Consider the following 17,034-nt stretch of genomic DNA (forward strand, 5'->3'; position numbering starts at 1 on the left):
AAAATGAATAGCCTCAGGTGATACACAGAGAGGTAACAAATCCTCCTACACAAGTTGTACCAATTTATCTGCAGGAATCTCTTTTCTACAGCTCGTCAATAGCAGAGTTTGCACAGCTTGTCTGAGCTTTCAGAAAGCAGGGGATGGGGAGCTGATGTTACACTCTGCAGAGCTCAGTGAGGAGAGCTGAGAGCTGATTGGAAGGAAGGCACACACCCCCTTCACACAGCACACAGATACAGAGCTGTCAGTCACAGGCTATGTGTTGGAGCTCCCTCCCCTGTCATCTTTTTACTGCTTGGTGTCAGGAAAACTTGTTAGGACTGACTCATACATACAGCAGAGGAACAAGGCAGCAGGCAGAAATGACACTTAGTGCTCTGGATTGAGACAAGTACACACTATAGAGGGATATGCTTTGTTCATATTTCATGTCTGAAGTTTAAAACCACTTGAAGGCAAATTTCCACAACGGAACACAAACTGAAAACAATAAACTGAAAGAAGGTTTAAACATTTTGATTCTATCCAAAAGTGAAAAAATGTTTAGGGATACACATATACTTTAAATATGGCCCTAGACTGAGTAGAGAAATAACTGCAAGCTAAGATACTTACAAGCTTCATGCTATAGGTAATACAAGTAAAAAAAAAAAAAAAAATTAAAAGTGCTTAAAAATAGTTTAAACTGGTTCTTGTCTTTTATAGTGTTTCTCAGCTCACATTTCTTAGCTTTTAAAGTGTTTGAAGGGTTCAATGGGGAAGGTTCATTTGAATAGCGCAGATATTATGGTAAAGGGTTACCGCAGACACTTGAGGTTTACAGTTTGATTTCACTGTGGTCAATTTCAATTGAACTCAAGTGAATTGTGAATTGTAAACGTTAACAAAGTTTTGTTTAAACTTCTCTAAGTCGGCTTACAAAATGGATGAAAAAGTATGCTTTATGTGCTTTTAGACCTGGCAAAAATAGCGAGCTGTTCTTCAACAAAGAATATAAACAGTGTAGACAAGAACATTGCAATAAAAAAAATGCCATGCCTTGCTCTCCCACCTTTGCTGTCTGCATTGCCCTGAACAGCCAAAAGGAATTCAGACATCATGTTTGCAGTGGGAGTTTGTTGAAAGGAACTATAGGAAGGGTTTCAGGGAAAGATATGACTGTGTGAAGAATGAATTTTCATTATAAAGTAAAATGTACTTTCTGCCCTATTAAAAGTCTATGCTGATAGTCTTTCCCAGTCAGATACATCCAACCTCAGACATGTGTTCCGAATAGCAAATAACCCCTTGGTGTGCGGCTACACATGTGAAAAGTGATGGCCGCTGTCAGCCTGTCATTAATTTATACAGGCCGAGTGGCCACTGCTATTTACATGCACCTGTTATTCCAACAGCAATAATTCACTGGTTCTTGACGCTTGAATCCAGAATATGTTGGTTAATGCCCATGCAAAGGAGGCCCAAAGGACTGCTTTATATCTAAAGCCAAAACTTATTTTTAGAATGTAAAAGCATCAGAACTGTCAGTTTTCATTGCTATCTGTACCCCCATTAGGAGATTCACCCATAGGGGCAATGGCCACCAGGACAGTAGGCCATATATAATTCAAAATGTTAAGATGGTCACCAGAACAGTGGCAGAAGGGAGATTTTCACTCACTTCCTGTTTTGTCTCTAGGACAGGAAATAATAGAAAATATCCCCAATGAAAATCTTCACATGGTTTTAAGCAGTTCCTACCCTATCCATAATAAAAAAAAAAAAAAAACAGTCTTGGATTTAGATATACTTAACTTTTCCTGGACATGAGAAATCAACGTGGGAGTAGGAATGCCAGAACTGTAAGACAATCAGACTTTCCTTTGTGTCAAACTAATCCATTTCAGACACTTTGGGTGGGCAGATTAGGTTACCAGGCAGGCAGGAGAGCAAAATCTGACCAGTGTGTGGAAGCTCACTTGGTCCATTGGACATTCTGATGATAGGTTGGGGACTCCAAAAGTTCCAAAGTTGCAACCATTGTGGGTAGTGGTGTGCCAATCCCACCCATCCAGTGTGACAGGTACAGTATATGTAATTCACAAGAACGAGTGAGCTGAAATACAGATACTGTGACAATGCAACCGTGTACCTCTCCAAACTTTGTCTTGAGCCTTTGCCACTGCATTAATCCTCCTGTTTTAAGTAATGTCTTATCTAATTCCTGTTGATACAACCCTGAACTGCTCAATTCATTTTTCAAATGCACATTGGTAACAATTTACTCAAGTACTCAATGTACTCAAATTGTTTTGGATAAAGTGTGTAACAAAATCATTGCAAAATCATAGCACAAAAAGAAAAATCTATTCCATATAATACGCTAGACATATTCTATTGCACCACTCCCAGCAGCGAAAAAGAACATTTAATGACCAAGGCAAACATTATGACTAACTCCAAAGAATAGTAAAAACAGAATGAGGGGAGTTTACTGGAGCGGACAGAATCTGGAGCCGCTGTACATGTCAACCAATCAGCTTCTATCTTTCATTTTTAAAGCTTAAGTGAACAAGCTGAAGATTGAATTGGATTGGTTTCAATGCATAGCTGTTCCAGATTCTGTCTGCTCCAGGTTTAGTAAATTCTCCCAAATGCTCTTAAAAAATCATGTCAGTGCTTATTAAAGGGTATAGGGTAGAACAAGTATTGTCACTATAGCAACAATTGTGATCATTCATCATAACAAGTACAGTAAAACTGTTAAGTATATGGTCTGAATTTGCATACACTGCATTCAGAAGTGCGCTAAATGGCTATGTCTTGGGTACTGCTAACGAACAAAAGTCTTTCTTTTGGACTAACTCCAACTTTTACAACATAAATGTAGGCATAGTTTTACTTCCATCCCTTCTAGGCATTTTCTTGTAGACCATAGAGTCATAAATCCATTTCAGCTCATTGGAATTTCTAACAGCACATCTGTTAATTTGACTTACTTCCCCAAAAACTTAACCCTCAGAAGAATACACATAGGTACTGACAGAGAACTTCATTGGCCACAACCATAATTTTAGGCATGATAAAACTTTGTAACAAACAAGTTCTCTTAAGACCTTGGACCCAAGTTATGAGTTTCCATAGTGAACATGTTGTTTGGTGTAACTGTGACCAAGGCCTTGGTATTAGTAATTCAATATTGTAACTGTTTATTTGACATCTGTTAGGCCCCTGTCACACTAGCAATTTTGTCACTAGCCAGCTATTGGATCACCAAAATGTGCAGTGAAAACACTCAATGCACGTGTCTCTCCTTGTCAGCAAGACATGGCTTCCTTGCTGAAAAAACACTGTAAAATGTAGATCGCTAGCAAGTGAGCAAAGCCTCCATCATTCAGCTGGCAAGGAAGTGACACATGCAGTCTACTGCCCTTCTGTGTCCTTCATAGCAATCCTGCTGCTGGCAGATTGATCGATTGCTAGTCTGACATGTCCCTCACCTGGGTGGACCCCTGTAGCAATTAAAGAGATCTTTAACTTAAATATATTTTTTTCATCTTTGGCGTCTTGCTTATTTGAAATTGCAGCTGTTTCAAGATATCCTAAACATTTAGTTACTCAGGGCCTTCATTTTTCTTTGTCAAACCAAAAAGCTTAAGGCAAACCAGTGCTTTTGCTATGCAGGAAAAAGCAACAGGTGCTCTTTAAAGCCTAATTACCCCCCCCCCCCCCCCCCCCGGCTGCTATGTTCAGCTGTCAGAGGTTATTTGGTACTTTAGGGTACGGAGGAGCATGTGATTTACTCCATGTGACAGTGCATGTGCTCGGTGATTGGCCCTGTATTTTCACATGGAGGTGAGGTAACAATGTAAGCTTTAACTTTAAGCTTTAACTGGAGAGAAAAAAAAAACGTACATAGGGTTGTTTTTCTTGCATTGAGTGAATGGGGGTGAAAGGAAAGTAAGTAAAATCTGCTGGGAAAGGGAAGTTTCATGGATAAGACGTAGGTTCACTAAAGAAAGTTGCTTCCTTCTTCTAAAAATGCTAATAGCTTTGTTGTCATGCTGGTGTCTTCAAATCTTTTTGGGTCACTGACATTCAACAAGCCTGCAGATCAGTTGTAATTTAATTTACTGCATGCTCCTTCTAGTCTACTGGCTCAGAATTTCTGAAGTTTTTGAAAATTAAACAAGGGACTTCAGTACACCGTTTTTTTTTTCTTTCAAAATGAGCATCACAGGCCAAGAAAAAAAGATATATAGAATACAATCATATCATAGTGCATGTTGAAAATATCATGCTAAACCAAGAATTAACATAAAATTTGGTAGAGGGAAGAATTGGGGTGGTGTAGACATGCTAATTACAAGCTCAAGAGCTTATTATATAGTGAGCAATGTGTAGTCAAAGTTTGGAGACATGTAATGTGTTATCCATGGCGTCCAGACCTTTTGAAATTTAGGCATAGTGGTTGACTTACTAAAGGCAAATACAACTGTTAACTTTGCAAGGGAAGTATCTCTTTGTGAGGGAATTTTCACCAGAGCTTAGTGAATAAGGTAAAGTTTTGCTGACTTTCATCTTCCAATTATGTGCAAGCACAAATGCTGTTGTTTGAATGTCCTTGTACATGATTGAATGTTCTTTGCAAAGTGAAATCTCATCCCAGTCACTATGATGTGGGGAAAATTTCCTTGCACAGTACAGCTTCTCTTGAAAAGTGAACAACATTCTGCTTAACTTGCTTTACTATTGGGGTAGCCAATTTCCATGCTTTAGCTAAGGTTTGCTTGGCAGCCATAAAGACAAAAGTTATAAGCCTAAATTGGGAGCTGGGACACCTCTTTGATTTTATGTTTAACAAACCCTCCCATAAATCATTTTTTTTAGGCAACCCCACAAAATGTGGATGAGCAAGCCTATGTCTGTGCAACCCCAGAATTCATAAGGAGAGGCCCCACAGACAAATTTGGCCAACCTCTTGGGCACCATGTTATTTGGCATTAACATCTTATAGTTGGCCTCAATGGCCTTTGAGTTTATGGAGCTATGGTGTCCCAGATTTGACTCCATTACAATGGGTCTAAATGTCTATTTAGGTCTCCCTCAGTATTCTATATAGGGGAAAAGCTACAAATGAGTTGGGCGTTAGCCCTCCAATAAGGACAGATATAGTATATAGTTGATAGAAAACTTTTGCCTTGGGAGCCTCGTAGACTAAGTCTTTGAGGAGAGGAGGAGGTGGGCTGAAGAAGTGACATTACTATTAATTTGTAGGTAATGAAAGATCTCTGAAGGGAGTATTTTTTGTTTTTTTGTAGGATGTCAAATTGTTAAACCCCACCTGGAAAGAAATAGTTATATTTGACCTACAGACCACACATTATCCAATGCTGGAATTGTCCTGGTTTGACAAATCCTTGGGGGAAAGTCTGGATTATGTACTAAAGTTGTTCTTGGGAGATGCAGAGAGGTTAGTTTGCTTCAGTATTTGACTGCTTCCCATAATTTTAGAGTGTGCTTAAGAATGGGGTTATGTATGTTTGCAGTGGGATGGGAGGATCTATTGAAAAGTATCAATGGCAGTGGAGGCAATTTACTCTGCCTCCAGCCTGAACCAGACAGGGGTGAGCACAAGTTTTTTTTTAAAGGGCAACTAAAAATGAAGAGTGTGTGTAGTTCTGTTTCTCAAAGACGGAAGTGGTGTCTGTTCTCTGGATTTATCCATGGCCACCATTACCCTTGACAGAGGTCGATAAGTTTAATAATTTATAATATCCCAGTTTCAGCCTTTATTTTCCGGATTCATAGAGCTTTAAGAATGAATCCCATATCAAAGATTACCACATATGCTGTATTTCACAGACTTCGGGCTGCAGGAGAACCATGGCCTGTATATCTAGCACTATTATGGGTCATCATTTTTTACCAACCAGAAATATGTGCTCACTCTTTTGTCCAGACATGTAGAAGACAGAAGTACACATTTGTCAGGTAATTTGCAGTCATTAGGATGACAAAAAAGAATGAAGGTTCAAGGAAACTGGAAGCTACCATGATAACTGATAAAGTGTCCGGTTCACCGAAAGATATACAACAACCTAACCACAACAACCTATGGTTATAGTATTCAATCGTAGATACCAAGAGCCTGATCACAGTTAATTCCAAACATATTTAGTTACATTAATAACCATTTTGAGACCTGTAAATCTTTCACTGCAAAACACTTAAATGATTAGACGTTTTGCCCATTAGTATCAACCATGTATAACTTTAGTCAGAAAATTAAGTCCCGCTAGATCACTGGCCCCTTTTGCAGGTGTAGCTACGTAAAACATTACCTGCCTATACTGTTTAAAGTCCAGTAATACACTGTCTAATCCTGCTCTGCACATGCTCAGTTGCTCTCTATTTTTAGGCACTGTGCTGAATTTGTAGAGGCCAATCTGCTGACAGCCTAAAGATTTAATGCTACTCAGGGCCTTTGGGCTTCAGTAAAATGGCAGGTTCTGGCAAGAAGAAGTATAAGCAATGCTGAAGGCAATTTACAGCACACACTAATTTTGGTAGCATAATTATTAATGTGGAATGTATGTGCCTTGCTAAAGAACATTAATTTTTATCAAGTTGTTATGGGTAAAGTTCCACTTTAAACAGGTTAGCGCTAAGGGAACAAACACAATAAAAAAAACTGCTGTCAGCTTTGGATTCCCATATACAAGGACAGAACCACTGAAAGTTCCCCTACTTTAATGCCCAAAGAGGGTACCTTTACCAAATACCAAATGCAAGGCTATGGAATGGTAGCCTGTATGCAATTTCTTTATGACCCTATACAGCTTTGGTACCCCATGGTTTGATATGGAAGCCATCAACGTTATGTTTGTTTTTTACCCCAATATTTCATATTCCTGAGATGTGCCTGCTGTACCATGTACTTGTATGAGAAAGTATCCTGTTCTCTTTGTATTGCTTCCTTTATGTGAAATCCCTGGTGTTCTTTATAGTCCCCTTGCTTTCCTATTTAAAACTGACCACACACCATGGTCAGTTCTCTAGATATGCTGGGAACTGGGAGTGTGTTCTCCTCCAATAGTAAGACTTGTCCTGACCCCCCCCCCCCCCGTACAGCTACTGGGAGGCTCAGTGTACTACTGTTTCTCTTCCCCCAGCTCATATGCAGTTGAGCGCAGAGGGAAAGTGATCACTTATAAAAAAGGGAAAAATGTATTTATAATGTATTTTTATATCTATACACAAATGTTTTGCCTTTCATTCCAATTTTAAACAGAATAGGTTGTTTTACAAGGTGGTCATTTATAACCACTTTAAGGAGTGCTAAGTTTTGGTCAAAAAGAAGAAAAGAAGATGTGTTCTGACTACAAGCAAAGAAAAGAAGCCTAAATATTGACTTTACACCAGGGTTTTAACAAAACTAGGAGATGGCCTTGCTAGGCCATCCTGTATTACAACAGAGTTTGCCTTTTACTTTCTGCCAGTTCAAAAATAAGCCTGAACATTGATCATGGCTATCAAAGGCTGGATTCATACCTTTGTGTGCGTATTTTTACATACATTATGAATAGGCCAAATGATGTGTGCTGATGCATAAAAAAAATATGTCCACTCATCAAACATATGTGAATTAGCACCTTTTAAAACAATGGCTTCCTGTGTTTATTATTATACAGGATTTATATAGCGCCAGCAGTTTGCACAGCTATAGTATGAATTGACATGTGCTAGGTGTGCATGCATAGGTGTGAATGGGATCAAAATGAAGACGTTTTCTCAGAAAAAAAGTTTTTTGCTATCAAAAGTCCCTGTTTTAAGATTCGTGACAGTTACCCTGGATATGCAAACCACTGCTTGTAGATTGCTGCTTGCTTTTGTTAGACTCTAATTTTCCCACATACTGTGTTTATAGAAAAATGCAAACAATATATAAACTAAATGGAGCATCAACAGGGCAAATCAGAGACATCAAAGACATCTTTATGGTTGCATTGGAGGTGTGTGAACCATTATGGAAAGGAACAAAGTCACATGATTGTCTAGTTGTACTCTATAGTGTATCCTTGTTGCATGGATAAACCCCCAATAAAGAGGAAATGCACCCAGCAGTTTCCAACAGCTGAGGTGTACAACCAATGGGGAACCAGCATCAATTTTTTGACCCTCTGGTTTTTAGATCTGCAATGTACTGCATGTTTTTTTTGCCAAGTAGCAAACCAAAACTGGGGTCCAAAGTAACAAAATACTAAGACTTGGGTCTCAACAAACATGATGTTTGACCACAAATTTAAGCGGTGTACATTTTGTGAACTCATTTCAAAATTATCCTGAGCTTAGAACAGATAAACATGCAATGGATAACGTTCATTATTTTAATTAGCGTTTATCACTTAACAGTGATTGTCTAATGAATATCATTGGGGATAGTCATTAAATTAAAGGTGTTGTAAAAAAATAAAAGTATACACCAAAATTAGTTTATATCTTGAAAGGGAGATTTGAACGCCTGTTCTGTTTTTACTGATACCCAGAGGTTTGTTAGGAAGCTTTCCCTCACTGTCCTGTTGATAAAGCTTTTACCAGACAGGAAGTGAAGGAAAATCTAAAACAACAACCGACAGAAATAAAAGTACTATTTTTAGTAGAGTAGGGAAAGGTAGAACTGCATCAGCTTTTTATTGCTTTCTTTGCCCCTGTTGCAGATTTTCTCTCACTTCTAGTCTGGTAAAACCATGGTCACTGGGACAAGGTTAAGTAAAAATACTTTTAACAAGTCCCCGGATAGCAGTAAAAAAATAAAAAGGTACTATCCTTTCCCTTCTCTATCAAAAAACGTTTTGACTGAAAAAAACACTCTAATATTAAAGGGCCAACATTCCATTGCTTCATACCACTCCATATTGCAGCACAACACCTGTTCACAAACCTGCCAGTATTAACATTTACCAGTAGTTAATGTACTGTAAAGGGGCCTGATTGCATTTTAAAGGGGTACCCAATAAAGGTAACTCTGCAAAGAATCCCTCTGCCAAATACATGGCCACTCCCCTGTTACCCCCATCCTCTGCCACCAGACATAAGTTTTGCCTAATTTTTAACAAACTACAACTCAAGTTGTATAAATGATTAAAGTCTAATCCCCAAACAGTGAGAAAAACACAATTCATTTTAATATTTTGATTTAAATAGGAGAGCAAAAAGTTTCAGTACGAATAAAAGGAAGGTTTCATTTTTACAACATGTCAGCCAGCAAATTAGGAAACATCCAAATTCCATATTATTAGTCTAAGAATAAATAAACACATGACACAATTTTCACACACTGCAGAGTGCTAGTGACTACATCGCACTATCCAGTACAATCCTATTAGTGGAGAATTACTAAAGGAGATTCCAGCACAGTGTATGCCCACAGCCTTAAATTATATCATTGAGACAATTAGAAAAAAAAAAAGTTGCAAGCCAAGTCAACGTATGGAATCCTCACATTCAAGTTAATGATTGCAAAAACACTTACACTTCATTTAATGGTTTTCCAAGCCAGCAAGGTAATTAGTTGAAATCATTCATCGTTATTACACTCCTAGCTTCCCTTTAGCACTTAGTCATAATAACCATCTATTATGCCCATGCATGTAGCAACAACTGTACCATCACTCACATTTATGATTGTGCATGCCAAAGATTTCACACTTTTTTTTATAAACTTACAATGCTACCTTGCAATCAAAAGTGTTACTTTGATCGCTAAACACTGGTGACATTGGTTACACAACCAATCTGCATAAACTGATTCCAAACAGGCATGAATCATCTAACAGTGATCTGGCCCTTGAGCAACCAAACTATAATGCACTATATCTGTGCACAACCTTAGCTGCTGCCCAGATGGCAAACGTTTAAATACCAGTTTACAATGTCCTGTACAGCTGTGAATTATTCTTAAAAATTGACTTCTTTGCCATTAAACATATTAAAAAAAAAAAAAAAAAAAAGGAAAAACATTTCAGAGTATTTTATCTGTAATAATATTTAGGTAAAAAGCTTTTTTTTAACTAAAATCCTGCAATAAAACAGTCTGACATGTCCCCAAGAAACAGGACGTTATTTTTGGATACCAGACTCTATTAAGTAACAGTTTATGCCTGTGGAAATGGTATGTGCAGAATTAGTATACCCTAGAGATTACTGCAATAGTAAATAACTTTATCACGGCACTCCACAGGAACACTTACAGTATCCAGCACATGTGGAACTGCGTGTTATTAAAAAAAAACAATGGTGGCAAATGTGTAGCTAAGCTGGAAGCTTAAGTGCATTACCTGAGCAGGAAAACAGAGAAAGAAAAGACATTTTGACTGCTTTGTCAAGAGTTAAAATTTGCCTCTGGGGTGTAAAAGGTCTGTTAGAGCTGGTTCTAGATTCCTTTGAACTAAAAAAAAAAAAAAATATTTTTCTTTAAAATATTTTTCATTTTTCTCACCAACAACTTCTCCTTAACCTAAGAATATGTCCTCTTAGTTTTAGCAGTGACATCCATTGCAAGAAAAACATTTTTTTTTAATCTATTCAATCTATATTTAATATTATTGATTCATATTTAAACTCTTTTAAAAATCTAATTTAAAGTATACATACAATAGATGCATTGAAGTTTAAAATTCTCAGAGCCCCCTAGTTCATGCCTGTTCCCTGGTCTGCACATTGCCATCCAGATCATAGGTATTTTGTCTTACCGTGGCGGTTGGATTAACCATGGCATCCGCATCAGTCTGTGAAGAAACATGAAGTTGTAGTTTTCTGGAAGTTTATTCATTCAGAGTTGAGAAAAAAAGAAGTTGACTTTTGCTAGCTTTGTACGAAGATTTCTGAGTTGCTCTATGGGTGAGGAGTCTTAAAACTCTGAGTCTTGTGAACATAATCTGCTCGATTATACCAAACCAGCCCAGCCAGATGGCTTGGTGCTCTGCAAAGTAACCCTTTCCCTTCTGACTGCTTGTGTGATACTGTATCACAGCGTCACATGGTTTTACATAAAAAAGGGGTAAAATTTGATATTGATATGATTTAATGTAAAAATGTGTACTTTGCCTTAGGGGCTAATAAAATAAATTGTAAAAAATAAAATATTCACATTTTACTACGTTTTTTTTCTGAATGATGTAAGGAGATTATTAATGTGATATTATACAAACAGATTTTTTTTAAAAAACTATTGCATATTATTTTTATGATAAACCAATATTAGGATTGTAGACACAAAAAATGTGTTACACACCTGTTTTGAGAAAATAGTTACTGAGGTAGCCACTTGACTTTTTCCTTTTTAATTCATATAGGAGAAAACTGATATGAGTAAAGATGAGCCCTGCAACCCTGCTCCAATCTAAATTGCTAATGATGTTTTTAATAAGATATTTGATATTTAAAATATATTAGAAAAAGATTTGACTGCCTTTTACCTAAAACCTGTGATGTCCCTAAATCATAAAGAAACACAAATTTTACATAGTAAACTATGACTTCATACGGGCATCTACTGGATTGTAATCTTTGGATGTGTGGCAAAAAATGCCAGCTATTGCAGTATATCTGAAAATTATGACAAAACTGCAACCTCTATTTTATGCCACCTTTTCATTGATGAGGCTTGCACAAAGTTATACTTACGTTACCTAGATTCTACAAACACAAAAGCCCTTATCTCTAAAAGCATCAAAGTACTCTAAAGAAACTTCTGTGTGTGTCAAAATATACATGTGTTAGTATCAGTTGAATAGCATTGATGACATGTATATTCTTGCATTGGTTAAGTGGACCTTTAAATACCTTTTAGAGACTGAAAGCATTAGGTTACAATGAAATTAGGAGCAGTTCCTTCTATTCCACTTTCCCCAAACTCCTTTTGTTCCTCTGTATCTCCATCTCCAGTTTCCCCCTTTTTTTTTGCATCTTCAAATATCTTTTGCCATTTTGACCCTACCTGTTTCCTCTTTTCAGGAAATCCTAAACCCTCTTCTGGGTCTAGGTTTCGTAGTAGGGTAAATTTCACTTTGAATCCGAAGAGCTCTCCCAATCAGATGAAGCAGACAAAAAAGCTTGAAAAAAATCTTCTCTATACAAATTGCCCTTGTCTGATCATCCCTCGCTGGTAGACCTGTTGTCACGACTGGAGGCTCGCAGTCAGATGGAGAAGAGGTAGCAAACACAAGCTCCTCCGCGTGAATTAGTTCAGAAAACGGCTTCTCAGTAGATTGCAAAGTCAATGGTCTGAGCATTTTTCTGAGTCCTCAAAAGTTGAAAGAACAAATCGCGAACTGGGCAAAGATTTTCCAGCGTTGCGAGATTGACTCCTCAACATGAGTCCTAACAACCGATCAGGGAGTTTAGACAAGCCAAGTCAAACTTGCTGCTGTGAAAGAGGTGCCTGGCAAGTCTCAGACAATGTTTTCCCCTTGGAATACACCACTCCCTGGGTTATGAGTGACAGATTAAGCCATCCAATGCAGAGTTTGTCGTGAGAGAGGACTGCAGCCCAGCAAAAAGAGCAAAAGTCACCATGTGTTGGTGGCAACCAGAAGAGTTAAATCAGGCAGAGATAAGACACAGCTATGAACCTCTTTCATATCACCAAGCATTACGAAAATCTGGCTAAGTAAAGCAGTGTACACAGCTCATAGCTATTACAGCTTCCTCCAGAGAGAAACAGGGACCAGAGGAGGCATGCTATTGCATTAGGATCGTTTGGAGGTGGAGGGTGGGGGGGATCATTCATGAGCAAAAGTGTGTCCGTGTGTCTGAGCTAGGGGAACAAGTACGTGTGTACTGTACACATTTGCATGCAAACAACACGCCTTGTAATTTGAGATCTGACAGCTTTTTCGTGCCAAATATGCACAGAGAACAAAAAAAGTCAAGAAAAATGTCTCTAAAACAGAACAGTCTTTAGATTAGCGGACCCATTTCAACACGAAGCGTGTATTGCGTTTTTTCAACATTATTTAGCTTTGATCATACAAGAAGCATATGTTATCTCTTTAGAATTGATTCTGGATTGTATTATTTGGTTTGAAAGGATGCAGATTTTAATTTACAATCTCTTTCAGTAGGAATGGCAACCAGAAGAATGAAAAATAAAAAATAAAAATATATATTTTTTGCAGATAAACTAGAATGTCATTTTGCATGTGATTAACTACAAGACTGATAGGCTGTGGAGAGACAGCTAAGACGTGTTATAATCCAGATCCGATTGAGCTTGGCCCTTCCTCGGGAATTAACTTTGTTATATTTTTAGGCACCCAGAGCTAACAGTGTCAACAAACATAGAACACATCGCGCATGGACTAAAATAATCAAATATTACTACATATTTCACTGCCTTTCATGGAAGGAAGATGTTGTAAAAACTGTGTGTCTAAATTCATCTATTTGCTAAAAAAATAACAAAGAATGGTTGTATGATTTGTGTTCTAGTTTACACAATTTATGTAGCATGCATTGCAAGAAAAATTGCCAGTATTAAATATATTAATGTAAAGTTTAGCCTTTGGCTTTTGCAACAGTGCCACTCTGTGGCTGGAAATAATAAAGTGATGAAGGAAAGACTATACAAAGGGTCATGCAGAGAGAGAGCACAGTGTGAAGGAAAGAAAGAAAGAAAGAAAGAAAGAAAGAAAGAAAGAAAGAAAGAAAGAAAGAAAGAAAGAAAGAAAGAAAGAAAGAAAGAAAGAAAGAAAGAAAGAAAGAGTTTTAAATTAATTTGAAGAGACCCTCTCACTATTTTGAAATTCCAAGCCAAACTCATGCCTGCAAACAAAAGGAAACCACGGAGCGCAGATGGGGACCAATTAACCGTCACTCCTGAAAGTGTCGGTGCAGAAGTTTATTTTGGCTAATGTAGATTCTGATGCATGCCATGTGAGGGGCAAGTATTAATCCTCTTCTTTTTGGGCATGCATTTAGTTTGAAATTAGAAATAGTGACAACGCCCCTGTAAAGGATCAGTAATAATAAAATCCAAAGAACATACGTACAACAGTATCATATATATATATATATATATATATATATATATATATATACATATATACAGTCAGGTCCATAAATATTGGGACATCAACACAATTCTAATCTTTTTGGCTTTATACACCACCACAATGGATTTGAAATGAAACGAACAAAATGTGCTTTAACTGCAGACTTTCAGCTTTAATTTGAGGATATTTACATCCAAATCAGGTGAACGGTGTAGGAATTACAACAGTTTGTATATGTGCCTCCCACTTTTTAAGGGACCAAAAGTAATGGGACAATTGGCTGCTCAGCTGTTCCATGGCCAGGTGTGTGTTATTCCCTCATTATCCCATTTACAAGGAGCAGATAAAAGATCCAGAGTTCATTTTAAGTGTGCTATTTGCATTTGGAATCTGTTGCTGTCAACTCTCAATATGAGATCCAAAGAGCTGTCACTATCAGTGAAGCAAGCCATCATTAAGCTTAAAAAACAAAACAAACCCATCAGAGAGAGATAGCAAAAACATTAGGTGTGGCCAAAACATTTGTTTGGAACATTCGTAAAAAGAAAGAACGCACAGGTGAGCTCAGGAACACCAAAAGACTCGGAAGACCACGGAAAACAACTGTGGTGGATGACCGAATAATTATTTCCCTGGTGAAGAAAACACCCTTCACAACAGTTGGCCAGATCAAGAACACTCTCCAGGAGGTAGGTGTATGTGTGTCAAAGTCAACAATCAAGAGAAGACTTCACCAGAGTGAATACAGAGGTTTAACCACATGATGTAAACCATTGGTGAGCCTCAAAGACAGGAAGGCCAGATTAGAGTTTGCCAAACAACATCTAAAAAAGCCTTCACAGTTCTGGAACAACATCCTATGGACAGATGAGACCAAGATCAACTTGTACCAGAGTGATGGAAAGAGAAGAGTATGGAGAAGGAAAGGAACTGCTCATGATTCAAAGCATACCACCTCATCAGTGAACCATGGTGGTGGTAGTGTCATGGCGTGGACATGTATGGCTGCCAATGAAACTGGTTCTCTTGTATTTATTGATGATGTGACTGCTGGCAAAAGCAGCAGGATGAATTCTGAAGTGTTTCAGGCAATATTATCTGCTCATATTCAGCAAAATGCTTCAGAACTCATTGGACAGCGCTTCACAGTGCAGATGGACAATGACCTGAAGCATACTGCAAAAGCAGCCAAAGAGTTTTTTAAGGGAAAGAAGTGGAATGTTATGCAATGGCCAAGTCAATCACCTGACCTGAATCCGATTGAGCATGCATTTCACTTGCTGAAGACAAAACTGAAGGGAAAATGCCCCAAGAACAAGCAGGAACTGAAGACAGTTGCAGTAGAGGCCTGACAGAGCATCACCAGGGATGAAACCCAGCATCTGGTGATGTCTATGTGTTCCAGACTTCAGGCTGTAATTGACTGCAAAGGATTTGCAACCAAGTATTAAAAAGTGAAAGTTTGATGGATGATTGTTAATCTGTCCCATTACTTTTGGTCCCTTAAAAAGTGGGAGGCACATATACAAACTGTTGTAATTCCTACACCGTTCACCTGATTTGGATGTAAATACCCTCAGATTAAAGCTGAACGTTTGCAGTTAAAGCACATCTTGTTCGTTTCATTTCAAATCCATTGTGGTGGTGTATAGAGCCAAAAAGATTAGAATTGTGTTGGTGTCCCAATATTTATGGACCTGAATGTATCTATATCATATATTCATACAGTTTTATCTGACTCTTGGAGATTTTGAGCATTTTTTCCGAATATCTTTTTTTTTAGCAGGGTCCCCAGGGCTATCTGTAATCATCCCAATTACTCTGGCTTTGGGAATGGAATACAGAGTGTGCATAGCCAATTTGAAAACTCATACTAGAGCCATTTTAGACAAAAGCCAGCCTACCAGCATGTCTTTAGAATGTGGAAGAAAACCCATGCAATCACAGGGAGAACATGCAAACTCCATGTAGACCAAATCATGTGGAATGTTTGAACCAAGAACTGTTGCTGTTGACAAGCAGAATTGCTAAGCCACTATGCTGATATATATAGGCAGCACAGTTAAGTGGTTAGCACTTTTGCCTAGCTGCACTAGGGTCGTCAATTCAAATACTCTGTCCACAGGACAACTATTAGTCGTGTACTCCACAAATCTGGCCTTTATGGAAAAGTGGCAAGAAGAAAGCCATTGTTTAAAAAACCCATAAGAAGTCCCTTTGCAGTTTGTGAGAAGCCATGTGGGGGACACAGCAAACACGTGGAAAAGGCAATCTTAGAAGAAAACCTGTTAGATTATGAAAAAGACTTGAGACTGATGCGGTTCACCTTCTAGCAGGACAACGACCCTAAACATACAGCCAGAGCTACACTGGAATGGTTTAGATCAAAGCATATTCATGTGTTGGAATGGCCCAAACTTAATCCAATTTAGAATCTGTGGCAAGAAAACTGCTGTTCACAGATGCTCTCCGTCCAATCTGACAGAGCTTGAGCTATTTTGCAAAGAAGAATGGACAGAAATTTTACTCTCTAGATGTGCAAAGCTGGTAGAGACATACCCAAAAAAGACTTGCAACTGTAATTGCAGCAAAAGGTGGTTCTACAAAGTATTGACTGAGGGGGGGCTGAATACAAATGCATGCCACTCTTTTCAGATATTTATTTGTAAAAAAATTTGAAAACCATTTATCATTTTCTTCCACCTCACAATTATGTGCCACTTTGTGTTGGTTTATCACATAAAATCCCAATAAAATACATTTACGTTTTTGGTTGTAACATGACAAAATGTGGAAAATGTCAAGGGGTGTGAATACTTTTTCCAAGGCACTGTATAGGACCTGTATAGGATATATACTGCATAGACGTACAGTAATATACCACTGATGTCTAGGCCATTGTTTGTTTTACTGCAGGTGTCTCTATGTGCTTAGTCCAACGTGCTACTTTTCTTTTAAGCATTTACAGGTGCAAGTCATCTAATTGCTTTATTAT

At 38.0% G+C, this 17,034-nt stretch overlaps 3 protein-coding genes across 6 annotated transcripts in view; all 3 read right to left on the reverse strand.

Moving 5' to 3' along the window:
- The window catches only part of LOC141132662 (neurotrophin-3-like), a 130,094-nt gene extending 119,223 nt beyond the window's left edge, over window positions 1-10,871 (reverse strand). Inside the window, exon 1 of the mRNA XM_073621290.1 lies at window positions 10,737-10,871. Within this exon, the coding sequence (XP_073477391.1) occupies window positions 10,737-10,757 (21 nt within the window). The 5' untranslated portion in view covers window positions 10,758-10,871. The remainder of the gene's footprint in view (window positions 1-10,736) is intronic.
- Window positions 1-12,094, reverse strand: part of LOC141132661 (neurotrophin-3-like) — a 135,878-nt gene extending 123,784 nt beyond the window's left edge. Inside the window, exon 1 of one of the 2 annotated variants that reach the window (XM_073621289.1) lies at window positions 11,984-12,094. Coding sequence is in view for 1 of the 2 variants with exons in the window: in XM_073621287.1 (XP_073477388.1) it covers window positions 10,737-10,757 (21 nt within the window). In the remaining variant the exon portion in view is untranslated. Of the gene's footprint in view, window positions 1-10,736; window positions 10,844-11,983 lie in introns of those variants that run through there. The other variant, XM_073621287.1, reaches the window with a different exon arrangement.
- The window catches only part of LOC141132663 (neurotrophin-3-like), a 127,241-nt gene extending 115,120 nt beyond the window's left edge, over window positions 1-12,121 (reverse strand). Inside the window, exon 1 of one of the 3 annotated variants that reach the window (XM_073621296.1) lies at window positions 11,984-12,121. Coding sequence is in view for 1 of the 3 variants with exons in the window: in XM_073621293.1 (XP_073477394.1) it covers window positions 10,737-10,757 (21 nt within the window). In the remaining 2 variants the exon portion in view is untranslated. The other 2 variants (XM_073621295.1, XM_073621293.1) reach the window with 2 other exon arrangements.
- Between the last annotated feature and the right edge of the window lie 4,913 nt (window positions 12,122-17,034).

The sequence above is a fragment of the Aquarana catesbeiana genome, linkage group LG03, assembly GCF_042186555.1.
Source record: "Aquarana catesbeiana isolate 2022-GZ linkage group LG03, ASM4218655v1, whole genome shotgun sequence".
In the NCBI taxonomy this organism is placed as follows: Eukaryota; Metazoa; Chordata; class Amphibia; order Anura; family Ranidae; genus Aquarana; species Aquarana catesbeiana.